General features: G+C 34.4%; 1 protein-coding gene across 1 annotated transcript; it reads right to left on the bottom strand.

Annotated features, from left to right (window-relative positions):
* Positions 1–692: 692 nt before the first annotated feature.
* Positions 693–26,234, bottom strand: LOC110452142 (cell wall protein DAN4-like). Its single transcript, XM_021500503.1, has 10 exons — positions 26,038–26,234; positions 9,717–10,059; positions 9,405–9,431; positions 8,233–8,339; positions 7,705–7,772; positions 6,202–6,404; positions 3,943–4,356; positions 2,881–2,987; positions 1,983–2,050; positions 693–984 (listed from the first exon to the last, which is right to left on the bottom strand). The coding sequence occupies exons 1-10, from the start codon at positions 26,044–26,046 to the stop codon at positions 693–695; spliced, it is 1,638 nt and encodes a 545-aa protein (XP_021356178.1). The 5' UTR covers positions 26,047–26,234.
* Between the last annotated feature and the right edge of the window lie 1,279 nt (positions 26,235–27,513).

Genomic DNA, 27,513 nt, shown 5'->3' with positions numbered 1-27,513 from the left:
GTAGTTGGGGTAGTGGTAGTAGTAGTAGTAGTAGTAGTTGGGGTAGTAGTAGTAGTAGTTGGGGTAGTGGTAGTAGTAGTAGTAGTAGTAGTTGGGGTAGTAGTAGTAGTAGTTGGGGTAGTGGTAGTAGTAGTAGTAGTAGTAGTTGGGGTAGTAGTAGTAGTAGTTGGGGTAGTGGTAGTAGTAGTTGGGGTAGTGGTAGTAGTAGTTGGGGTAGTGGTAGTAGTAGTTGGGGTAGTAGTAGTTGGGGTAGTAGTAGTAGTAGTTGGGGTAGTGGTAGTAGTAGTAGTAGTTGTAGTTGGGGTAGTAGTAGTAGTAGTTGGGGTAGTGGTAGTAGTAGTTGGGGTAGTAGTAGTAGTAGTAGTAGTAGTTGGGGTAGTGGTAGTAGTAGTAGTTGGGGTAGGGGTAGTGGTAGTAGTAGTAGTTGTTGTTGTTGTTGTTGATGTCGTTGTTGTTGTTACCGCTGGAAAACAAGAGAAAAAGATATAAAGAAAAGCTCCCAAGGTGTTACAGGTAATTCATTTTATAATGTCGAATTTTCATACAAACAAATGCTATTTTTACTCATTTTTTCAAAATAAATTAAGTGACCCTAGCGGTCCACTGTAGCAAACAACTGTGTCCAGAAAGTTAATATTAATTCGGAAAAGGCTTTATGTTACTATAGGCTACGTTGTTTATTTATTTTGTAGTTATGCCTCATCTACAATGGGCCAGCTACTGGACATACCTTCCATTGTAAGGTTAGTGACATCTATTGACACGGAAAGCCCGCCATACGCATGCGTATCTCCTAAATCCTGCACAGCTTCCACAAAAACATTGACAACTACTACCACATCTATCACTACATGTGCAGCGGGGTTGGCACCAGTGGTTGTATTCGCTGAACTACTATTATCCGCGCCGCCAGTCGATGGCTCACTGGCCATGGTCTCAGGATTTATAAAGATCAAAAAATAATTTATTACGACACTTCCTTGACTGAAACAAAAGATAAGAAATATTTATCAATTTGTGTCATCATTTAAAGTTAGGTGTGATTACATGGAAAGATGCTAAAGTAACAAAAACAGTAGTAAACGTTTTCAATCTACCTTGGACGTTCGTTATCAAACTTCGACATGTGTCATTCTTAAAACAATTCTATCATATACATATTGACGCATAGTGGGACTGTATAGCGCATACTATTCTGTAACTCGAGACCGAGGTGGCCATTTTGTATTTTATATTGGCCCAAAGGACTAATACAATAGCATTACTTGGTCAGGGCAATAAAAACACAATTTGTGCGAATTCCTGTTTAATCTAATCTCGTGAGACTTGAGAATCACTCAATAATGTCTCAACAAATCATTATTTGTTTTTTTGAGATATCAGCTAATAGAAACAAAATATGTAGAAAAATGGCAGAAAAACAGATCCATGTACAAATAGGCCTTATTGAATAATAATAATAATAATAATAATAATAATAATAATGATGCTAATACAAACACCTTGTTTAAAGATATCTTTCCTTCAAACTATAATCAAAATGATAAATGAATGTCAAAACTGGCGGTACAGGACATATGGGTGTTACTACATGTAAGCAATTGCCATGCATAAGACAACGGGGTAAATTTTGCTGTTATCACATTCCGAACTCTGTGGAACTTTTTATTACTATCTGACTTCCCAACACGTAAGTTATCAGCGTAATTGTATATCTGAGAGTATAGAAGGGAGGCTGAAAATAAGAATATGCAAAAAAAGGAACGTAAAACTGCAAAATTTCTAGACTGATATATGAACGCACGCAGTGATGATGAACGATGGAAATAACTCTTATATAAATAGACATAAGATTAAGATGGCTTGATTTGGGATTCGGCCAGGAAAGTAAGTTTTCAAGTTTTTACTTTTGGCAAACATAAAAGCAATGTCAGAAAATAATGCGATATAAATGGCGATTTATAAATATTCAATTAACTCACGTGAACCCCTGAATAACTGTTCCATTGTAGTACTCACTCAAAGATCCATTGGTATAAATGTCATCCATCTGAAAATTCAATCAAGATCGAAGCTACAACACTCATTACCGGGAACCAGGGTAGTGACAAAACAATCTAACAGATCCAAATAAGATCATGATAACGATCATAAAACTTGTCCATAGTCTTCATATAACTGTATCACTCGAAACCCTGTGTCGTTAGATATTGTCCGTCGGCATTTCGTATCTATCATGTTAATCATATTATTCGGAGCAAGTTCTAGAAAAACCGGATCAGCTGCGACTACGAAGACAACTTTAACACCTACCTCGTTGCAGATTTTAATGGGTGAATAAACCATACTCCAATACGAATTATAGCATAGTGTTAGAGCAAATAAACAATGATCCTACAAGATAATAGGACAGTATTAGAGCAAATAGCGGTAAAACAGGTCATATTACCGAGTTGATTTGCAAAAACAAAATATGTCGATAATTACGTACCTATATTAGCGAAGCCATGTTTTCCCCGCATCCACAAACAATTAAATATCGCTACTGCGGATATAATTGTTTACAGTCCACAGGAAAGCAACGAATTTTACCACGTCCTTTGTAAGTTAAATTCAATGAAATATCGGATTTAACAGAAATAGTGTCAAAATATTTTCTGTGCTTTACTATTCCGTCTTTGCGTATTGCAGAGTTATCTTCTCTTGGGAGCAGGTATTGATTGTTACGTCACTTGTTTGTGAGAGTAACGTCATCATTTTTTGAGAAAACGACGTAATTTTCTAGCAAAAACCAATGACGTAACAATCAATACCTGTTCCCAAGAGAACATAACTCTGCTATACGCAAAGACGGAATGGAAATATACTAAACGTACTTACCATTTGTGTAAAATTTGCAGCCATATCTTGATACTGAGTTGTATTTTCATTAGAAAGGTTGTCATCCCATTTGGTATTATTTGCTTTCACATTGCCTTTAAATTCCACTAAAACAGTCAAAACACAACAAGTGTTGTGACATGTCATGTTGTGTATGTATATATATAATAACTTACCCGATTTATATAATAACTGTATAGTCTTTTAACAGTCACAATAATACAAATTATCCATGCACTAAATATACACCTCCGAAACAGTCAGCATCAGAAAAAAATCGTGTGATAAATATGTAGCCATATAATAGTATAAAAAAACAATCTGTATATTAAATACATGTCTATTAATCATTTAGTTACAGAGACAGTTCGTGTATTATTTATGAACACACGCAGTCAGCACCACAAATTACATATGTACTAACCATACACCTTTAAAACAGTTAGCAACACAAAACATGATTGTATTAAGGTAAAGTGTATCAACAGGTCAATCTGTGTCATATTTACCATTGTCACTATTTGTGTATGTCCTTACCAAAGAAATGATTAAAAACACATGCTGTCATGCATTATACAGAACTAAAGTTGTTTATAATTTGAATGAACGATGATAGAAAGAAAATAAAACAAAACGAGAGAACTGCATGACCCGAACTCAGTACCGTTAGACTATTATTGTAAAGCCTACATTCCATCCATGTTCCATACAGGACTTGTTCAAGTTAATGGCCGCAAGGCATATGAGAAATTTGAAAGGATAACCAAAACCTCCATTTGGACGCTTCATCTTTTATCAATAAGCTAGAATCTACAAAGCTAAAATCCCAACAAAAACGAAAACAAACCCCCACTGCTATTATAACTGATGCTTTAGTACCATGTCCCTTAAATATACACCTTCAAAAGTCAATGAAAAAATAATAAAATAGAAACAGAGAAGTTCCCTGTAACAATTTAATAGGAGATATTACATTATTTAACATGTGTCATTTATGAATAACAATATGTAACAGATATATACAAGTACATACTATTGTGTATGTAAACAAAAAGTACTTACAAATCGGCGGAGGAGGGGGCGGAGTTGTAGTTGGAGTTGTAGTAGTTTGGGTGGTAGTTGTGGTGGTTGGAGTGGTAGTTGGATTGTTAGTTGTGGTAGTTGGAGTGGTAGTTGTGGTGGCTGGAGTGGTAGTTGTGGTGGCTGGAGTGGTAGTTGTGGTAGTTGGAGTGGTAGTTGTGGTGGCTGGAGTAGTAGTTGTGGTAGTTGGAGTGGTAGTTGTGGGGGTTGGAGTGGTAGGTGTGGTAGTTGGAGTGGGAGTTGTGGTGGCTGGAGGGGTAGTTGTGGTGGCTGGAGGGGTAGTTGTGGTGGCTGGAGGGGTAGTTGTGGTGGGTGGAGTGGTAGGTGTGGTGGTTGGAGTGGTAGTTGTGGTGGTTGGAGTGGTAGTTGTTGGTCTCACAGTAGTTTCACCATCAGCTAAAACGGAAAATTTGTTATAAAAATTTGTATAATTTGCTTCAATATTTATAGTGAAGAAAAAAACATTTCAGGACGTGTATCATATTAATGAGTTTAAAGTTTATCATGTTCTAAATTGGCCTCACCATTAGTTGACACTGTTGTCATATGACCTAAGCTATTTTAAGCCCCCTATCAAATCGAAGTAGCTTTACACTAAGTTGTGCGGCTACTTTTCATTAATTACACAAATGCATGAGGCCTTAGACTCAAGTTACACGATAGATATCCACAAATGACACAAGTGCCTCAGGTTTCACGCTCAGTAATACAAATACCATCCATTAATTACACAAGCTTCAACACTTCATAATCTGTCGTACAATTATACCAAATCAATTACACAAGCTTCAACACTTCATAATCTGTCGTACAATTATACCAAATCAATTACACAAGCTTCAACACTTCATAATCTGTCGTACAATTATACCAAATCAATTACACAAGCTTCAACACTTCATAATCTGTCGTACAATTATACCAAATCAATTACACAAGCTTCAACACTTCATAATCTGTCGTACAATTATACCAAATCAATTACACAAGCTTCAACACTTCATAATCTGTCGTACAATTATACCAAATCAATTACACAAGCTCATGTCTGCGCTCAGCCTCGAGCCACCGACCCTAGACTTTCTAGTCTGCTGCCACAAGGCTAAGGAAAATGTTCCTCAGCCGGAAAACGAGTGGCATTATATCAGTTTCAACGTTTGGACAACTTGGTTACAATATCACTTTTTATCATATAACTGACCCATTTTACCTTTTCATACAGCCATGTCATAAATATGGATTTACAGCATGTCATAAAGCCTAAAGGTGCTGGAAAATAATCCTTCGACACTACAGGAACTACTTTTATTAACTTTACCACATTTACTGTTATTTTCAATAAATTTGAAATGTTAATTTTGCCATTATTTTTTTCACACCAGGTTATTCTAAGAAGGGATATAACGGTATGACGATTATGTCCGCTGGGAATCGAACAAGCGACCTCCGACGTTTAGTCGGAGGTCCAACAAATTATGTGCAATGTAAATAATGTTTAAACTTAAATCAATACTGCCCTGATATAACATATTTAGTGTCAACTTATTTTTATGTTGCATTGATACAAATATAATATAACTTTGTTGGAAAAAAGTATTTCTATTAGTTTATTATTTTTTGTCATCAGCTCATAACATGATAAACTGACGAAAGAACTGTAACAAGCATTTTGATTGGATTGTGGAAACAGTTTCGTTATCACGTCGGCGTATTATTTTTTTGGAATTGATTTTGTGTATTGCATTTTTGATGCGTATTTTATCAAATTAAATGTTTAGAAATATTTAATTGTTTTTCATTCATATTAGAATTATATTATAAATATAAACTTTTTTTATGTTATTGAGCCATAACATAACGAAGCGGTTTATAAAACGAATACACTACTTTTCAAATTAAATATGACAAGGAAAAGGGAATTAGCAACAAGTTATGAAACTTAAAATAGTCTGTTTCCTTCAAATAAATTCTATGGGCAACACGGAAGTTTGATTATTTAATTCAAATGGTAGCAACAACATGTTTCAATAATTATATACCAAATAGAAGTAAATGAATGTAAAGATAAAAGAGCGAGGTAGAGGAAAGGAAAATGCGAAGCTCAAATAGTGCACCGCAACAAAAATCGCTACAATTTACATAATTAGATAGGTACAATATGCCTAGCATTACTAAATCATTAGTCATTTCAGCTATACAATACGAACATTCGATATATAACTTTTCAGATTAGGCCCATACCTAATAGCGTAGCGGTGTCTAATTTTTGTAGCAGTGAGTATTGTGAGGAGCTAGAACCAGCTTTCAGGTTTTCCAGAGATGTCTTGACGCCAGATTTGACAATGCCGGTGGTCAGTGTATTGTCTTGACCAGCTGTGCTGACTTGTCCGGGAATCTTATTGTCCGAACATTTAATGACGAAATTCACAATGACACTTCCTTGCCTGAAACAGTACAACAATTTTACATTTAAACCTTAAATGAAAAACAAGATAATCATATTTATTTTTAAAGATTCTTGTTTTCTTAAAAAAGCATTCGGGGCCTAGATGTCAGAAATTTAATTCATGCTTTTCTTGAGTCCAATTTCATAACGTTTGAGGAATTTTAATTCTAATTTTAATATTAATTTTATTATTTTTACTTATTTTAGATGAACATATTTTTATTACGTTTTTGTTGGAATAGTCATAATTTGAATGAGTGGGCCCTGTCGAATATCACATTCCTGGGCTCTATGACTTGATTCTATGTCTTTGTGTGATATGAAGGTACATGTTTTTGTGATATGAAGGTACATGTTTTAGGTTTTGCTCATTAGGGTGCCTTGTGGTTTTGTTGCCACTACTCCGGAGGTCGATGAGAGGGGTGACATTATTTGGATTTGGCTTTGATTAACGTTGCGGGTGTCGTCGATAAATCAGAAGACGCGTACCCTTCCGGAACACCTGGTCCTATTGGTCGTCCACAATATCTTATTGTCAATCTTATTGTCCGTTCACAATTTAAATAACTTACCACGGTTACATTGCATATGTTTTCAATATTGCCTCCGATTTCGATATCATTTTTCGAAAGTAATATATATAAGAATAACTTACAAAATAGAGCAAAGACAGTAAATCTCGGTACATTTCAACAACCTAAGCACTTCCTCTCCTTTTATGTCCATTTGTTTATTAACCGTTTTCAGTTATTTTCACTTATATGTGTTATATGTTATAATAAGGAGCATTTAATTTGTCCTTTTTTGAGATGTCTTCTGCGACATCGAAATTAAAAGACACACTGATGAGAAAGAACAAAAACATCGACCTTCTTTTTACTTAAGGAAATAAAATATTTCACAATAAGTTTATGATAGCGACCACAGAGCTTCTCCATAGTCAATAAAACTGACAGATACTTACATTGTATCACCGCAATCAAAATAAAACTATATAAATATATTCCGTGTGTCTATCTACCGTCTCCGAAATGACGGACTCTACAAGCGGGTCCAGTTGCAGGGAAAGGCAGACAAACATAATTATCTAATAACAATATACATTGAATGTATATGAGAAAAAAAATGAAGCCTTGAGGACATTTTTATGTAAATGTAAATGTTTCCAGGGCACTTCAAGACTGACAGTAGTCAACTAGATTTTTATCCTCAGCAATAAAATATTCAAAACCTCATAATAATCTTGAACTCAAATATCATATAATTCTATGTTGGATCAGTGTTGACTGAGAGCTTACATGAACCCGTTCACCACAGTACTGTCATAAACGTCCCTGAGAGCACCACTCTTTTGAGCATCATCCATCTGTAAAAGAACAAGAAAAAACAAGGAATAAGCGGTGTCGAATTCGTCGTTGTGCATTTCAATAATTAGCACGCTAGCATTTCGACTGTGTTAGTATATAAACCAGACAATAAAATGATATTTGAATAGATTAACTCCATACACTCATATGTTATCATACATTTCAGTTTATTATTATCATTTTCCTTTTCAGACATATACCATATATTGTCACGGTTTTTAAGTGAATCCCTAAGTTGCAAGAGTAATTTCTTATTAAATATTTACGTTTATAACTTCCCCTCTCCGAAATGTGCTAACAGAGAATCCCTGTCTGTCTTTAACACGGCAAATCAGTGAAAAAAGAAAAAAAAGTCAGCTTATTAGACATGAATATTTAATATCCATTCTATATGCATGTTTTTTTCTATTTGATATTTTAGCGCCATTTCTTCAGAAAATAAACTCCTAGAATACTTACCATAGACTTGAAGTCATTGGACATCGCATTAAACTCATTGCTGTTAGGATTTAGGAGATTTGGATTCCAGACTGCTGATGGGGCCCTCATGCTCATTTTGAATTCGACTGGAAAAAATCAATGTGAAATATAAAGTCTAATATAATAAACAATAAAAATAATGCCAAAAAAAAAATAAAAAAAAATTGAATGGTGTGAGTACAAAATCATTACCTTTGGGAGTTATTTCCCTTGCATAAGCATGAATAGGTCTTATCAATAAAATAAAATGAACATGCTGTTTTGTTTTAATATATGCGATTGTTTTGTCTGTTTTTATGCTAACAATGTTCTGTCTGAATAGCCCGTTTTCTACGCCAATTTGTTCTAAAGTAGGTAATTTTCGATATTTTCGTGGCCAAATATAGCAAATTTGGACTCAAAGCGAATATTGATACCATCAATATACATAGATAAAAGGAAAGACCTAGTTTAACCTTTTTATAGGCGAAAAATGCGACAGATCACCAAAGTTAATACCGTATTTTACGGGTTTTATGAAAAAAACACGCGTAAATAAATCCCGTCACAAAAAATACAAAAGCACCCTCTTGAGTGCTATATTTTTATCTATCAATATTGCGCGAAATTTAATCGTCGCGAAATAATTCTGATCGGGGAAATCGGGATATGCAGTATTTAAACCTGGTTTCTTCAACAACAGTTTGGTAAGATAATACATCATTTTTGTCAAAATGCAAGGAAGTTACATAACACTAATAATATTTGGAGTAGCTCAGACTGAGAATTCTTTTATACGAAAAAAGCTTGTAACGTTGGATCTCTACCTCATGTATGTATATACAGGATACAAATGACTTAACATGGGTATAGGGGCCAAGGAATTAGTTGGAACAATAGATGATACAAAGTTGTTAAAGTTTTGGAGCGACAAGATCGTTGATTTTATGCCAAAAATGCGGCCATTATAATAAATGACTTTGGCTTTTGATAGAAAATGTGGGACGTATTTGTACTGACTTGTGCTTTAGCAAATTACGCTAAAACCTTTGTATATGAGGAAGATAACAAATATGAAATATTTTGTATAATTTGTAGTGCATAAGGAAATTTTCTGTAAATTAGTCACTCAGCTTATTAAAGCAGTTAATGACCAAGTTTGATGAACTCACCTGGGGTTTTCTTCTCTGGTCCAGGAGCTACAATTGAATGATTGACTTTTAAAAATAATAATTGTTTAATGGAAAGATAAAAAAAAAATATACTTCAAAATGTATTGATGAGGATCAAATGTATGTCATAGTTAAGTAGCTATTCTTGATATGAACAATTTCAAAATATCATTTCGGATCAAAATTAATTTGAAACTTGAGAAGATGACTTCTGTGTCGTATAATTAAGCCAAGTATTCCATTTTCAATGTATTTAAATATTGAGATTTATTTCAATGAATTATAATTAACATCAATATGATATCTACTTACTGTCACCAAGGTAGATGATAACACCAGTAATAACCGCTACGGCTATTACCACAACGATGGCCGTCACAATCAAAATTTTCGGCAGATTAGATTTCTTGTTCCACGTTCTTAACGAGGAGGATAAGGAATCCGTTGATTCTCCATCGCGATAATTCATGGGGTCTCTGTATTCATTTCTGTAAGCCATTCCTGGCTTATAAGGATTGTGGCCAGGTCTGTCGCCATAGTGAACAATATAGCTTGGCCGGTAGTAGTCTCCCTGATACTGTGGATTGTCAAATCCTTCGTCTTCAGATCGGTCGTCAACGTGACGGTGCCGATGGTGTCTCGACCTCCTTTCTTTCTGAATACGAAAATGTATTTATAATAAATATGCTTAATGTTATCGTGGAGGAGACAATGGTGAAAAAAGAATTGCAATAATACCGATATAATGGTATATCAAATTAAAGGAATGAGAGCAGGGCAGTGTAATTGAGCAGACAAGGGCAATCTTAATAACCTATATATAGAGAGGACTAATGCCATAATTACTACATTTTGAAAGTACAGCGGCGAAAACTATTAATGCACCAAACAAGAGGTCCATGCGCCTCAACGGCCACCCGAGTCGTAATTCACCCGAGTTGTAATTCACCCGAGTCGTAATTCAATTGTTATACATTTATAATGTTTTCATATTCATGTATAAAAGCAAAGGATTATAACAGTACTAACATGTGCTTTTCATATCATATACATATCTTTCTATATCATATTATAGTTATAGCGAACGAGTGTAATTAAAATGGCTTTGTTAAAAACCTGACAACATTTTATTTTTTAATAAAGAGATAGAAATGTGTAAAACATAAAAACAGAGATATATATGACAAGTAGCAACTGTGGTGATATGTTTGTCTGGTGGCTTGTTGTGGGTTTAACGTCTTGGCTACTGCGACGGTGACAAGAAGACGGGAACTTAGAGAGACACTACCAAAAGGAAAAAATAGGGAAGACATAAAAGAGATAAAGATCCCAAGCGTTGCCATGGGGGCAGCTGATCAATTTCGGTTTCTCAATGTGCTTTTACTCGTTCACCCCTGAAGAGATATTTGAACTCTTTCAATTCAATGGTTAGAATAGTTCATTATGAATTTCAGGGGTGAATGGGTTAAGCATGCAGGCGTCGTCACGTAAGTCGGCTCTAGCAACATGCACCATTATACTGCAGACTATTACATGTATAAAGCTTTCCACTGTGAGTGCGTTCAACTGTATTGTCTGTCCCTCGTGCTACATTTATATTCCTTTTTTCCAATACCCTAATGGCATCATACGTGATGCATACATATCTGTGATGTTCCATTCCATTGTTTAGTTACTGTCTGGGGAGACAGAGAGTTCAAACCGAGCACTATCCCTTTCCAGACTACACTAAAGATGAGCTCCCCTTCAGAAGTTCAGCCATTGTATAAAGTCGTAGGTAGACCATATACACAGTAAATTTCTATTATGTGCGGTGCAATGAACGCGCACGGTTTGGTGTGCAGATGGATCGTTGTGTACACTTTATTCTGTAAACTGTGTAATAGACAACGCATGTCAATTGTTTGAACTTGGATTCAAGCAAAGAGTACATATATCTGCATATCCATTGCAATAAACCCCTGTCTGAATAGGCCTTGATTTCCAAAAAATCTGGTTCGCTTACTGAAATGTAAGAGAAAACATAACCTTCCACAAAGTATTTATAGAAATATTAGAAATTGTAAATCAAATAGCATTCGGAGCGCTTCAAGATTGAATACATTCTAAAAGAAAGTTAATGTTTTGGAAAGTTCCACATGATTCCCAAAAACAAATCATATTTAAAAAACTACATTAAGCTAACAATGCTTTTACAAAAGATTCAAATAATGTTAAGGTATTGTGTGGTCGTGACGCTACCACGCATCAATGCGCGCCTGGGCGTACATCATGACAATAATAACTACCTTTATAAGTACAAAAGCATTAAGTACGGACATAAATAATTTGCTACATCTGACCCAGCCACTTCACCATCGTTCTGAATCACCCACCTAGTCCTAGTTGTAGTCATCATTAAAGTGATAAACAAATTTTTAATTATACCTTGCAACATAATTGACCACGGTTATGTAATAACTGAATCAAATCAACGAAGGTTCCAAAATTTAAAGTATCTGCCTTACATACTAGAGGTCAATTTCCTTATAATTTTACCAATTGAAAAGGAATGTCATGTTAATATATGGGAACACTGACAATAGTTATGTAAGTGTATAGGAATTCTGGGTGTAATTATATTTGTGTATATAAATACTAAGAGTATTTATTTTCATGTATAGGAATACGCAGTATTTTGAAGGGTGTTTTGTCATTTTAGTACAAACATTGAAGTTATTTTTATTATTTAAATAGTTTTCTTTTTTTTCCCGTTTGTAGTAATGAACAAAATACTATAAATCTATGTATTTTTATATAGTGAAATAATTGTTAAACGACGACAATTTCAAATCTATTTTTTAAATAGAATATAACAAGGCATTCCATATTTCAGTCATACAAAAATTAACTGTTTGGATAACCATGTTTTTTTCGTATAGTGTATAAATCTGTAATATTTTCGCCGTACGTTATGTGTTTGAGGCCGCAAAAACCAAATAAGATAAGTTGAATTTGGTTTACTTCGGATTGCTCTACGTATTTTAACGGTGGTATATTTATTTCTGTACTCCTGATTTATGCCAACTGACAACCGGTGAAAATTATGTATATCGACAAAACTATGTGTAGTGGCCATGGGGTATTATTGTTATCATATATCTTTCATTACGTGTTTTGGTGCATTTTGTGTATAACCAAACACAAATATTTAAATCTTTTTAGAGTAACGAATAGACTATGTTTACGAGGGGTCTGTTTAATGGTCATCACGATCTCATTGGTAAAAACAATATTTACATATGAAGGTCGATATTTTTAGTTATGGTAATAAGTGTGCCTCGTCGTCCCGTTGTCATTACGACGGGCATATTTTTGCAAACGAGACATAAATTAGGTTAGACCCAATTTTTAATGACTGACTGAGGTCATGAGGAACATTTAGTTTTATTTTCCATTTTCCATTTGAATCGTTTACCATGAACTGTTTCTTTTTATCATATTTTGCCTAATTTTAACAACTTTGAGTTTTAATTGAAGTCTTAACAAAATTTTAACGCTTGTAGCGAAATTAAACCCAAATCGCCCTTGATGTATTCGCGGAATATCGAAAAGCACATTATTTACATTACTATTATTTCTGCTGAGGAAGTTTATGATATTGTTAATGATATGCATATAAGTAGTGCTTGCAACGCCCTTAGAGCATTTCTAGTAAACGGGAATGAATAAAAAAAAGCCAGCGGATAAAACAAAATAAATTGAAAATGGCCATCAATAAGTACTATTCAAATAAGAGTTGACTGACGGTAAATATGCTGTTATATGAACCTGAAAAGAAGTTATATTGAAAGAGGCAACGCCGAGGTCAATACAATTTTCTGATGTTTATATCACATCAAATTTACCATCACAAATATCTATAACTATTTCTTATGTGCTTCAACAATAAATTAAACACATTTGTTTGATGGTTTTTTTACGCTGTAATTTGATGGGTTTTTTACGCTGTAATTTGAAGGTTTTTTTACGCTGTAATTTGATGGTTTTTTTACGCTGTAATTTGATGGGTTTTTTACGCTGTAATTTGATGGGTTTTTTACGCTGTAATTTGATGGTTTTTTTACGCTGTAATTTGATGGGTTTTTTACGCTGTAATTTGATGGGTTTTTTACGCTGTAATTTGATGGTTTTTTTACGCTGTAATTTGATGGTTTTTTTACGCTGTAATTTGATGTTTTTTTTACGCTGTAATTTGATGGGTTTTTTACGCTGTAATTTGATGGTTTTTTTACGCTGTAATTTGATGGTTTTTTTACGCTGTAATTTGATGGTTTTTTTACGCTGTAATTTGATGGGTTTTTTACGCTGTAATTTGATGGGTTTTTTACGCTGTAATTTGATGGTTTTTTTACGCTGTAATTTGATGGTTTGGATGCGAGGTTTAACCATGTTAATTGCAGTTTTCAAATTGTACATTAATATTGCGGCTTAGAAATACAAATACAATATATCTTTTATGTTCCCTGAATAATTTTTAATAACTGCTCGCGTGTATAGGATAGGACAAAGTACGAAAATAAATGGTGTTCGTCTTCTGAGCAAAATTTGTAAATTGTGGTCATATAAAGTCAGCCTGATTTCTGTGTTTATCAATAAGGATAAATAATTTCTCATCTTTAACCTCAAGTCTTATTAGGAAATGTAGACATTGTAGAATATGTCATTGATATTTCATGGGTTTAAGTTCAAAATACTAGGTCATTAAAAATTCCCGATTTTTAAAAACACTTATCTACTCTCACAAAATACCCATTCAAAGTATTTATGTCTAAAGTCGTTGCTTCGTGACACCTGTCATGTTGATTAAATGTGAGTCAAAGGAATGCCGCATCATCAAAAATATAAACGAGGCAGTGACGAGGAAGTTACCTGGATCACTAATAAGAAATCATCGATCTTCAAACAGCAAAAGGGAACAGAAAGCTCTTTAATAGTAATCATGAATGCAGCAATAAACGTTGCCCAAAGTCTTCGTGAAGCTGCATGAAAAAAATTAACTTGTGTTTGTTACTCTTTTGCCAGTCGTCGACATCCATCGTGAAATTGTTATATTCTGAGACATCCATCGTGGAATGGTTATATTCCGATAACTGTTTTATTCGGAGGTACCAATTAGAAAATGTTGACCCTTTCAATCTATCATATACATTTTTTATTCATTTATCGTAACAGTCGGATAGGAGTTTGTCTTCTTGTCCTTATCAGAAAAATCAGGACATCACTGTTTTCTTTATTATAAGCCATCCATAATATATAAAGATTCCCCAACGAGTGATGGTTTGTTATCATGTTTATCTTACTCAAGTGAGTTAGTTTTTCAAAGTTTATAAAAACACGAGATTTACCGAGGGTCTTTAAGGAATCGAAAAAAAAATGTGTGTTAAATATTAGATATTTCAGAAATTATATCTAGACAATCACATGTTTCTTTCGTTGGGGAACAATTTCCATGAACTATGACGTCACAATAGAAGTAATATTGCAAAGCACTGTTGTTTGAAGCCATGATTAGAAGATCGACAAACGAAATAATGCCCAGGGTGTTACCCACCAGTGGGTAAACAAAACGTTTACCAACTCCTGGTAGGTTTATCTAATGAGTTGGGAATGAGGAAACCTAAATTAGTTGAGAGAGAAAAATATATGTATTACCTTCATATGAAAGAAGGATTATCTTTATATTCCTAAAAGGTTAGGGAATAACAAAAAATATTTATATTATCAATTGTTTAATTAATCATTACTATAAACCTGAAATATACGGAACCATAAAATGTATTTACCTTACTCATTTTATATTTTGTATATGTAAAACACCCGAATAAGATATACTTCTTTAGCAATTATCACATGGTAAATGAAATCGTATCTTTACATAGAACAAGCTGTATCACTATCTTTAGATAGAACAAGCTGTATCACCTTGAATAAGTGAAAACCGGATATGCCATCATTTGATTACAATGCGATTACCGAGTGGGGCACCTGGTTTTGACCCTGGAAAAGGTAGGAGAAAGGCAGATACAACGTGAAATGCGAACCATAGCAATGGCATGAATAGCATCGAAAACCTGGGAGCATCAAATGCGTTTATGACGACGTGTTATTGGGTCTGTAGAACGCTGTTATATTTGTATATATTTGTACGAGCAATTTTACGTGTATCAAAATCGATTCATTATTAGTATTGCATAATGTGCTGTTATATATTAAGATTGTAAATAAAAAAAAATAATAATAATTCAGGTTTATTGATTTGACATGTAGCAACTGAAATGAAGCCGAATTGATATTTAAAATGTTTGTGTCGATTTAATTGTGCTTTGAAAAGAAATATTTAATATTTAAAGGAATTCGGAGTTGAAAGACAATATCTTTTGGAAAAAAACTAGGTCGACTTTTTACTGCAATTATGTTTCTAACGTGATCATATAAGATGTTTCATCTCAGCCTGAGAGTTTGACAAAGTCAGATATAATGTCCTTTGTACCTTGCGTATCAAGTTTTAAAGTCGACGCATCAAGAAGTATACTTTTTACTTTCGATGTTTGTATGACAAATTAAGCAACTCACAAGTTAACCTACCCAAACATGATATGATGTTCGATTGAATATGTCACCCTGGTAAAATACTGGCCGCTTTCTACCGACTCGGCTAGGGAGAATTGCTCTTTAGCTCATTCGGTAGACTAGCAAAACAGAGATTCCGGTTTCTTCTCTTAGCAGAGAAATTGAAAAAAATAATGACCTCTGTTACAAATATAACTTTGCCGGTGAAAACATTGCATTGGAGTGTGAATAACAGCTGTGAAGTATACACCACACAGAAACAGAACACAATAACAATCCACAGTGCACACACAGAAAGCAATTTGTAGACTAGGAAGGGTTGTAAGCTAGAACAAAATCTCCCACGATGTCATCGCAATGTCAAAATGTAACGTTGCGTCAGGATCCAATGACAACCTGAACAACAGTTGGTGCACACAATGATTAAGCATAACTTAACCTTCGAGACGAAAACTTATACTGAGGGTTCTATATCTTTACGAGAACACAGCTCTCAATTACCTACGGTGATTTGATATGCTTCTCTTTATGATGAATATATAATATACCATACATAATGTGTTTAACTTGTTTACAGCCAACGTCATAGTCTATTCATATGCCAATATAAAGGACAAAAACATGACTATGAAGACAAAAACATAAAAAGGGTCAGCTATGACACATCTGACCATCCAAATCCCCCTCATATGAAACCATACAATAATAATAAAAAAAAGCAAAAAATAGCAAAAAACATAATCAACCGTAATTAAATTTAGGAAATAGATAGAAAACAATAAACTAACAACAGCAACAACAAAACTGATACCACTATGCGGAAATACCTAAAATCTTATCGGTTTCAACTCATTTTATCAACATAAATTCTATGCATGATCACATGAGATTAAAGGATCAATGATGAACCCATCATGTTATATTTGGCATGTTCTGATTAACAGTAATATAGCGCAGCACATTTGCGTGGGTAAAAACTAATATACATGACGAAAAAAGGTAACAGAATTCAAAGTTTGGTTTAGTTAACCCTTTCACCCCTATGTAACTTTAGTAGACTCTATCATGCATTGATCTGGATGAGTCTATTATGGTCTACAGCGGTGAAAGGGTTAACTGGGTAAAGCGTTCTACTAAAATCTAAGATCATTTAAAGATATGCATATAACACTAAGACCAAACATACGGTGATGTAAAGAAAGAAATAAGGATGTTCTAAAGTAGAGAGACACTATAAAGATTTCAAATATTCCAATGGGAGCGGCAGGTTTGTTATGGTCGCTTTGGTGCCCGCCCTCATAACACCCTGGGCCATTGTACACGATCGACATGTTACCTCCTGGTCGAACAGCCAATCAGAATGCAGTTCTCTTTTAAAGGAATTCAATAAACAGGTGTATCACGTTTTACCAACTTAAGTACACTTACACATAAATTACAAGAAATGATATTTTGATATTTCTAAATGATGAAAACAAATGTTCTTGGATCCAAAATAATCACTCCCAGATAATACATATCTAAAGGATCCTTGTCCCTATGCACTAAGGTTTTCCAATGCATAGTAACCTCCCTTTATTTTTCGTTTCGGATATGACTGTAGCACAGTTCGTCCGTGACACATTCGTTCATCAATCAGCTCTTTCGGATAGAGCTATAGTATATCAATCTAAGGCACAGGGTTCGAATCCAGCCCATGCTGAAATTTTACACTCAGTACATTGTTGACGTTTAAATTTTGCTTCTTTTACTTTTTTTCATAAACTTCTTCAATGTATAGTTTTCTTTCCAAAAATGACTTAACAAAATAATAGTCATGTCGGAAATATTTTCCTATGCGTAGTAACAGTTTCGGGCTGTGGTATGTGGATCTTTCATAACTGTTTTATCAACGACCATTATGTTGAGATATAACGGCTGCCGCTCTTTAACGCTCTGTTGCATTTACCAATCATTGTGGAAACATCCGATTTCCAATATGAAATCAACCGTCACGTTTAATTAACAATTTTTAAAGAGAAACTAATTAAGACGCTTCCAAACCAATGACGTTCATGAATACACTTTTACATCGTTTGACATAAGGATAAGGGCAGGACTATCTGTTGGCACGCAAGTTAGTGTAGTGTCTATTGTTAAACTTTTGAATCGGCGTTTAAACACGCAAGAAAACAGGAAGCAGATAATATACACATGAATTCGGGTAAATATTTGATTTCACAATCATTCATCAGCCCCTGAAATACCTCGTGTCTGTTTTACAATTACCAACACATAAGTTACCGCCTCACTGAGTTTCTGTTTGACGCCTCAAACCATAAACGCACACTATATATATAGACACTGGTAAATCCATGACCTTTATCAGTTATCTGGGTGACTGAGATATGGGGTCATACATTGATATAATTCATCTGAACAGAATGCCATAGAAGCATTTTGTTTATTAAATGATTCTTCTCGGTGAAATCTTTATTGATGTATTTGTGAAATTCATTATGAATAAGCAGAATGAAATGTAAAGTAATTTACTTTCGTAGCACTCCATCTGTTCTACATAGTGTCCGATTGTACATGGCAACCTTTCTGTACTATAGTGTCTGAATTGGCACCCTTCCATTTAGAAGTAAGAGACCTATCTCCACTTCCTTGGTCTACAATGCTTACCCTGAACGTATTATGCTTTGCATCGCGTCCCTCCATCTTTAATGCTAACCCTAAAAGTAATATACCTGGTGTCATCTCCATCTATCTAAAATGCTAACACTAACAGTAATATGTTTGGTATCGCGTCCTTCCATATATACATTGCTTAAAGTAATAAGTTTGGTAGCGCAACCCTTCATCTGCAATTCTTACTCTAAAAGCTATATACCTGATATTGCGTCCCTCCAACTACAATGCTAACCCTAAAAGCAATGCACCTGGTATCACTTCATTAGAACTACAACGCTAACCCTAACAGTTATATGCCAGATACCACGTTCCTCCATCTAAAATGTATACCTTCGATATGATAATTACAGAAGGCCCTTCGAGAAAATCATGTTGTGTCGTAATAACGACTTACTATATGGCAAAGCTATATCGTACATTATAACGAGATAGTAAATCGTTATTACGACATAGCTGAATCTCTATTACGAGATAGTTAGTCGTTGTTACGACATAGCTGTTTCTCTATTACGAGATAGTTAGTCGTTGTTAAGACATAGCTGTTTCTCTATTACGAGATAGTTAGTCGTTGTTAAGACATAGCTGTTTCTCTATTACGAGATAGTAAGACGTTGTTACGACATAGCAGTGTCTCTATTACGAGATAGTTAGTCGTTGTTACGACATGGCTGTTTCTCTATTACGAGATAGTTAGTCGTTGTTACGACATGGCTGTTTCTCTATTACGAGATAGGAAGTCGTTGTTACGACATAGCAGTGTCTCTATTACGAGATAGTTAGTCGTTGTTACGACATAACATGCTTTTCTCGGTAGCTCGTACCATATTCCGTAGATGATTACGTGACCGAAAAAATAGTTTAACATTTTTTAAGAATTTTATTTCCTCTTTAAAACTCCTTCAATAAGAGGACAAAGAGCGTTTATTGGACTGAATTATGTTTGAGTACGATACTTGAGAAATGCCAAGTAACTTTTTTTTTTAATTTTCCATGTGATATAACACACAATTAGGAATATTACTGTATTTTTTTTATATATCAAAGACGTATATTTGATGCCTACCGATATCTGGATTATACTGTAAACACACACAGTGGTCCACCAGTTATATAGTTTAGACTGGATCATACTGTAAACACAGTGGTCCACCAGTTTTATAGTTTAGACTGGATCATACTGTAAACACATAGTGGTTACCAGCCTTGTTTTATAGTTTAGACTGGATCATACTGTAAACACAGTGGTCCACCAGTTTTATAGTTTAGACTGGATCATACTGTAAACACAGTGGTCCACCAGTTTTATAGTTTAGACTGGATCATACTGTAAACACAGTGGTCCACCAGTTTTATAGTTTAGACTGGATCATACTGTAAACACAGTGGTCCACCAGTTTTATAGTTTAGACTGGATCATACTGTAAACACAGTGGTCCACCAGTTTTATAGTTTAGACTGGATCATACTGTAAACACAGTGGTCCACCAGTTTTATAGTTTAGACTGGATCATACTGTAAACACAGTGGTCCACCAGTTTTATAGTTTAGACTGGATCATACTGTAAACACAGTGGTCCACCAGTTTTATAGTTTAGACTGGATCATACTGTAAACACAGTGGTCCACCAGTTTTATAGTTTAGACTGGATCATACTGTAAACACAGTGGTCCACCAGTTTTATAGTTTAGACTGGATCATACTGTAAACACAGTGGTCCACCAGTTTTATAGTTTAGACTGGATCATACTGTAAACACAGTGGTCCACCAGTTTTATAGTTTAGACTGGATCATACTGTAAACACAGTGGTCCACCAGTTTTATAGTTTACACTGGATCATACTGTAAACACAGTGGTCCACCAGTCTTGTTTTATAGTTTAGGCTGGATCATACTGTAAACACAGTGGTCCACCAGCCTTATGTAATACTTGTTTAACAATATTTGTATAAATTCCAGATACATTCGTAGTAACGGTAATCTGATCCACATACGTGACCAAACGTTACGAATATGTTAACGTTAAACACCTATTTACAAACTATTCAAGTAGACAGGGTTTTTCAAAATATTATTTGTGCTTATATAATAATGTTACCTACGGTATGTCTGTACTTTATTTGGCCTCCTATATCAACAAGTTATATTTGTAAGGTCTACATGTTTGAGTATGCCCTTTGTGTGCTTTGTGCCTGTGTTGTCATTATCCAAGTTCTCAATGTGAACGTGACATTACTAGGATTTGACCTAGATTTACATGGCGGGTGTCGTCTCCTTGTACTTCCTCAATGGTAGCCATGTAAAGCTTTCCTTTTCTCATACTTTGTGGCATGTTATGCATTTGTAACATCCATACAAAATGAAAATCAAACCTTATAAGATCTCGGCGCAGTATTAAAGAGTCCTTCAGCTCTTCTGTACAGTATTTCTGTCAGTATCATTAATATTAATTCTTTTCTTTTTAGATAAAAAAATATTTCATCATTCCTTAATTCCACAGTTCAAACCTTATTAACTATTTATCACAGAAATGCAATTCATGTCACTCCTACCCATATTTTTTAAGTGCAAAAGTACTAATTCTTCAAATTTCTTTTGACGATTGATATAAAAAGTTCTGGTATTTAAGTTTTACTTATATTTAATGAAACAAAAGAAAATGTGTTTTAATCTTCCTACAAAAATAGTGTGCTTATTTTTTTGCTATATTATTTTCTGTTTTGTTGTAAAAAAGTTCTGCAAACTATGTGAATCTAGTGTTTTGATACAATTTTAAGATGCATGCTAATTTTTTGAATAGATCATAATTTGTTATATTTAATAAAAACCCGCTATACTAGAGCAAAACGATATTTGAACGTGACTGAAACCTAAGAAGAGCACATCCTTAAATGACTTCAGCTGTTAATAAAATATAAACTCTATTTAGTTTACAACAATTATGAAACAAGTTATTTCAACTTATATGAATCACTCTTGTTGGCCCTGATGTTAGCGCGCGGGGGGAATTCGTATGGGAGGAAACCGGATTACCTGGAGAAAACCCACATGATTGGGCAGATGACCCAATACCTTTTCACGTCTGTTCGGGGAATCGAACCCCGGTCGCCTTGGTGAAAAGCAAGTGCGCTATCCATTGCGCCACCCAACTACCCAAACATAAAGACATGTTAGCTGTTAATAGGACTTTAAACAAAATAAATCCAAACCTATAGTAGTGCACAAGACTATTTTCATAGAACATACTACATAAAGAGTAGACTACATAAAGATATGAAATGCCTCTCGTCCGCTCTCAAAGTGACCAATCTGACTGACCACTGAGACGTGAGGAAGGTGACCAGTTTGCACTGACCAATGTGTGACGTGGGGTAGGTGTTCATTCATCCTGAAATAGATTGCCCAATTAGACACGATGTATAATAGTACCCCTTGTATATGTTATATATAGGCTGTTCTTTTCTTTGTTATTGAGATGTATTCATTTCTGGCTAATCCTAAAGGATCTACTGTGACATAATCACAGGTACTAGCCCCGTCTGTCAATACACCTATAATATTGGAGGCTAAAGCCCGTGATATAATTTTCAATACTCATAATATTTCTTGGCAGTGGATACCGCTATATAGAATGACATTGTATACTGGTGAAGTAATTCCACGTCCAGGCGTATGTATGTTATCCTCTCCCTACGACACCACGTCCAGGCGTATGTATTTTATCCTCTCCCTACGACATCCCCAAGCAACTGCAAGCAGCTACAGTTTATACAGCAGTTTTCAACCAGTCAGTTTTGGGAAGAAATACAATAAATAACATTTTGACAAAATTATATGAAATACCACTCAATGTATTATAATACTAATCATTGCACAAATAAGCAGCTACCCATTGCTTAGATAACACTTCACAAATAGCATCCCGACTGCTTTTGGTAAAACAAGAGAACCCAAGACAGAACATCGTTTTGACTGACTCTGTTACGATGACATCCTAGCTCCGGTTGTTCAAAGGCTGGTTAGAGTTTACCAGTTGTTAGGGAAAATTTAAGTTTTGAATACAACAAAATCAAGACAATCTGACATTATTACACTGTCAACGGTTTGTTTAGGCAGATCAGGCTAATTTTGAAAATTTATTTTGCTTTTAAAGTCTCTGGATTTTTGGGGCAACAATTTTTGAATGTTCCCTAACCACTGGTTCAAGTTAACTAACCTTTTAGCAATCAAACCCGGGATGCTACGTAATAATATATGCATATGCTGTGTAAGGAATGTGACATGTAGGTTTGTTCACAGTTTGCTGATTATAATAGATAATGCATGCTTACAGATATAAAGAAACCACTTCACTGCTTGTAAACACGCCTTTTTCAATGCGACTTTGCAGTGCAGGACATTATACAGAACAAACGGCCATTGTTTTATTTGTACGGACCATTATGTTGATAATAAAGCACACTTTCTCTTCAGCGCCTATCAATGCTACGACAAGCCACCTTTTAAACATTATTATTCAAGGGGCAATGGCACTCCTGTGATTATAATTAGGCAATATGTCTTCTGTGGTTATAAGGAATCTTTGTAAAAATGTTTACAAAAATGTAAGCTTATTAACTTTTAAAGCCTGAGAAAAAATAAGTGAAAGTCTGTTTCATTGCTGTGCTTTATATTCATTAAGTTCTTTAAGTGATATAAAAAATATTCGAATTTATATTAAATATTTTATTCTTTTTATAAGATACTTATATATTTTACATTATATATCATATAATACATGTATATAAATGTATAAAATTTATAAGATGTCTTGTCCAAATTTATAAGATATCTTTTCAAAAGATATAAGATATCTTGTATCAAAAAGTATGTATCGTATAAGGAAATAAAATATCTTTATAATATAAAGGAAATCTAATACAAAATTTCAGATATCTTATATATTATACAAGATATTTTTGTCTTATTTACCTGCTTAGATATCGTTACCAATACAACGTAAATATGATATCTTCCATTAATTCATGAAACACAGGATCGAAGACATTGCTTCTTGAATAAATGTTAAGTTGGCTTGCCGCATTTTAGTGAGGAGGATTTATTATTTCATTATTTTATTAAGTCTAATCTCGCTCTTTTCTTTCTTTTCTTAATACAGCTTGAAAACGCATTCATATAAGAGATCTTATGAAGAAATTAAAATTGCAGAACATATCTTATATGTTTTATAGGTAACGTTATCTTTTAATGTTTCAGCTATTTAATGAATTATATTATATATCTATTTTGCATGAGTTATCTTATATATAAAATTATAAAGGCTATTTCATAAAGTGATCAAGATATATATGAGATCCTATGCAATATCAAAGCTATATTCATGAAATGGTATGCATTGTGCTGAAAATATCTAACTGGGGATTGTAAAATGCACTTTAATGATTATTAATATCGTGAAGATTAAAGAGGATATTGAAAATAAATTTTAAACGAGTGAATTATTTAAAGTTGCATAACGATTGTCTTCAATGAAATTTTCATTGTGCGCGTAGTACAATAAAGAAAAACCAAGGTTCCTATTTCATGAATTACACTCTAAATGAAATAAGGTGCTTTCCTTTAATATGCACTATATGCTTCACTTAGTTAATAATTATAATTTATTAAACGAGGCAAATCACACAGAAGAAAAGAAATCTGAAATTTAGAAACCCACATAGTGTGTTCTACACTTGATTGTACCTATGACGCCGACATTTCAAACTAACGACAACTGTACCAACTAGGACATTCAACTCAACGGAATTAAATGCTTAACAAAGAGTGACACTCGATATAGTCCCTGGGGTAGGGGATAAGTGACACGCCCAATATATTTGTCCTTTGGATAATAAAACACGTATATGCGGACCCTGGGGTTGAGATCAGTGCCACGCCCAATACATATGTCCTTTGTATCATAAAACACGTATATGCGGACCCTGGGGTTGAGATCAGTGCCACGCCCAATACATATGTCCTTTGTATCATAAAACACGTATATGCGGACCCCGGGGTTTGGGATCAGTGCCACGTCCAATATATATGTCCTATGTATAATAAAACACGTATATAAGGACCCTGGGGATGGGAATATGTGCCAAACCGAGTTTATAAATGTCTTATGTTAGTAATGCACATATATATGGACCTGGGGTTTGGGGATCTGTGCCACGCTCAGTTTATATATGTCTTATGTTAGTACGGACCATGGGGTGGGGATCTTAGCCACGCCTTGTTTATACGTGTCTCGTGTATCATAATACACATATATACGGACCGTGGGTCGGGGATCTGTGTCACACCCCTGTGATACAAGTGACCTCAAAACACTTAAACCTATGATCTTATGTATCTCCAAGATGTCTTATCACGTTGGAACGTTGGGCAGTTTCTATAACGTGGATTGTTCGGGTTAAAAAAGATGTTCTTTCATGTTGTAAAAAGTGTTAAGGACATTCTAAAGTCATGGTTTTGTTGAAGTGCAGAAACAAAACTTGTAATATATTTTTCTCAAAATATTTTATTCTTTATAGGTACACAAGCAAACAGGAAGTCAGATATCTAATGCAAATTTAATCCTTTCCTCTAGAAAGTTTTGGTCAAAAGAAAACACTATGCGATGTAATGCAATTGAAATTTTCGTAATACAAATACATGTATGTAATGGTTGCAAAGTGATCGTACGTGAATTTCTTTTCTCCCATTTTATCAACTTTTCTGAATGTTAGTAAATACATAATATTTCAGAAATAATTCATGTTTGTGACATACCACATGGATATATACAGATTAAATCTTTAAGATAGTTTCCTATTCAAATTTAAAGAGTATGATAAAATATGTCCATAATTGCGACCATTTAACATTAATGTAACAACAGGTGTGTTGTTGTTGTCTTTTTCAGAAAACTATACATTCCACGAAGCATAGTATATATCTGTTTGTATGTGTGTTTTTTGCCAATTTACGTTAAATATGATATTTAACTTTTTAATAAATATGCAGGTAGATAATTGGATAATGTGTCTAAACGATTAGCTGCCTGTATTACAGCCCAAATACACAACTGTACGCATACATGGTCAGGTAAAACAGCTACCAGAAGTACCCGTATAGACAGGCACATGTACTTTCCTTACAAGCAGGTGCTACTGTGTACGGCCATTGAACAGCATTAAAACAACATCAAACAGAAACATAAACCATCTACAGGTTGAATCAATACCATTGTTCCTAGAAATGTAATCATGGATGGTACGCTAGATAGGGAATCGATCAAGAAAAATATACAAATCAATACTCACATGGGCCATTCGGCCGATCGTATTTCCCCTTTAAGATTATCCTGTATATTCCTGCCAGGTATCAACACTCTAGTTCATCCACCCGTCACAGGTAAATACATATGTATGTCTCGCCTTTTACGGGTACTATGTTGTAGATATATCGGTTATACGTATTTCGTAATTGTGGTCAGGTTCATTTCTCCCTTTAATTAATGGAATTTCCGAGGGAATTCCCCTAAACTGATCTTACCAATCATTGGTTGAACCATTTGTGTGCCGGCAGTCACCCGCTATATTTTATATAAAAAAAAACAACATTCAGGCCTATCCTGTGGTTCCGTATTGTGTTTTGCTATTACCCGTGGTAGGAACATTAACGTCGCAGTGCTTCATTCACGTTCACACTAATAATAGCATTCCTGTCTTACAGTCTCCTCAAATGTCACACATACCCGCGTTCAGTAGCCTGGTACATTGTAACTCGCAGTAAGGAGGACAACAATGGCGTCCGTACACGTACACTAAAGATATTAACTACGTTTGTGGTTTAACATAGCAAGTCTTAGTTAACGTAAAAGGTACCATTGCCACAGTTATCGTAAATACCAGCCCCGGTCATTTTTTTGACTTGGAGATTTCTCTCGTATCCGTAGAAGATGAAGCAACCAGAAGTAATAAAACATTATATTCTAGCATCTTCTCCTGTCCAGTTTCGATCTTCTTTTGGTTTTTCTTAGCATTGCAGCCCATAAACTGAACACTCAGAGGCTATACTTCTATAAAGCCTAGATGGCAGCACTGGTAAAGGGTAGAGTTTGCAATGTAAATGTCCTGAGTTCGACCCCTGCTATTTTTTTAAATTATCTTTTTTTCTTATTTTATTGTAATTTTCAAATATTCCAATCTTAAATAACTAAACTTCTGTAGAATGCATCTCAACCCACTATATGAACATAACAATCAGAAATTCATTACATTTGAGTCTGAAAGCAAAACCTCTCGTGGCATAACACGTGGTTTACTTATGACGTCATAGATTAACATTGTTCAATGAGAGTCTTGTTGCTATGCTTGAGATAATATGGCGATATAGGGCTGTTCTGCCAATGTCGTTCAAAGGACGACGCATATACAAAACATAGAAAATTGATAAAGTATCTAAGAACAAATAAATTGAATTAAACAATTGTCCTATAGTAAAAATGTAAATATATAAACTGAACGGCGTTCTTTTAAATGTTCATGCCTGTATTAAACATGAAGCCCTAGCGGGCTTTATGCAATAAGGATGTAACTGATTTGCGTTCATACCGGCATGAAAATTAAAAAAAAAACGCCGTTCAATCCCTATATCAAAACTTAAAAAGGAAATCTTGTCAACTGCGGAACAGAGTATTTATATTTTTGGCAAAGTAACTATGAAAATTACCTTCTGGAAAGATGTCTTTCTGGCGTCGAGCTTCTAACTAATCTTGAAGTAAAATATTTAGATAT

The sequence above is a fragment of the Mizuhopecten yessoensis genome, unplaced genomic scaffold (assembly GCF_002113885.1).
Source record: "Mizuhopecten yessoensis strain PY_sf001 unplaced genomic scaffold, ASM211388v2 scaffold6443, whole genome shotgun sequence".
NCBI lineage: Eukaryota > Metazoa > Mollusca > Bivalvia > Pectinida > Pectinidae > Mizuhopecten > Mizuhopecten yessoensis.
Note: the sequence above shows the minus strand (reverse complement) of the source record. Positions and strands in the feature narration are given on the sequence as shown.

Coding starts and splice junctions, on each gene's coding strand:
- LOC110452142 (XM_021500503.1), bottom strand. Junction 7,773..8,232: donor CCAATGACTTCAAGTCTATG/GTAAGTATTCTA, acceptor GTTCTTTTACAG/ATGGATGATGCTCAAAAGAG. Junction 2,988..3,942: donor GCCCCCTCCTCCGCCGATTT/GTAAGTACTTTT, acceptor TGACTGTTTTAG/TGGAATTTAAAGGCAATGTG.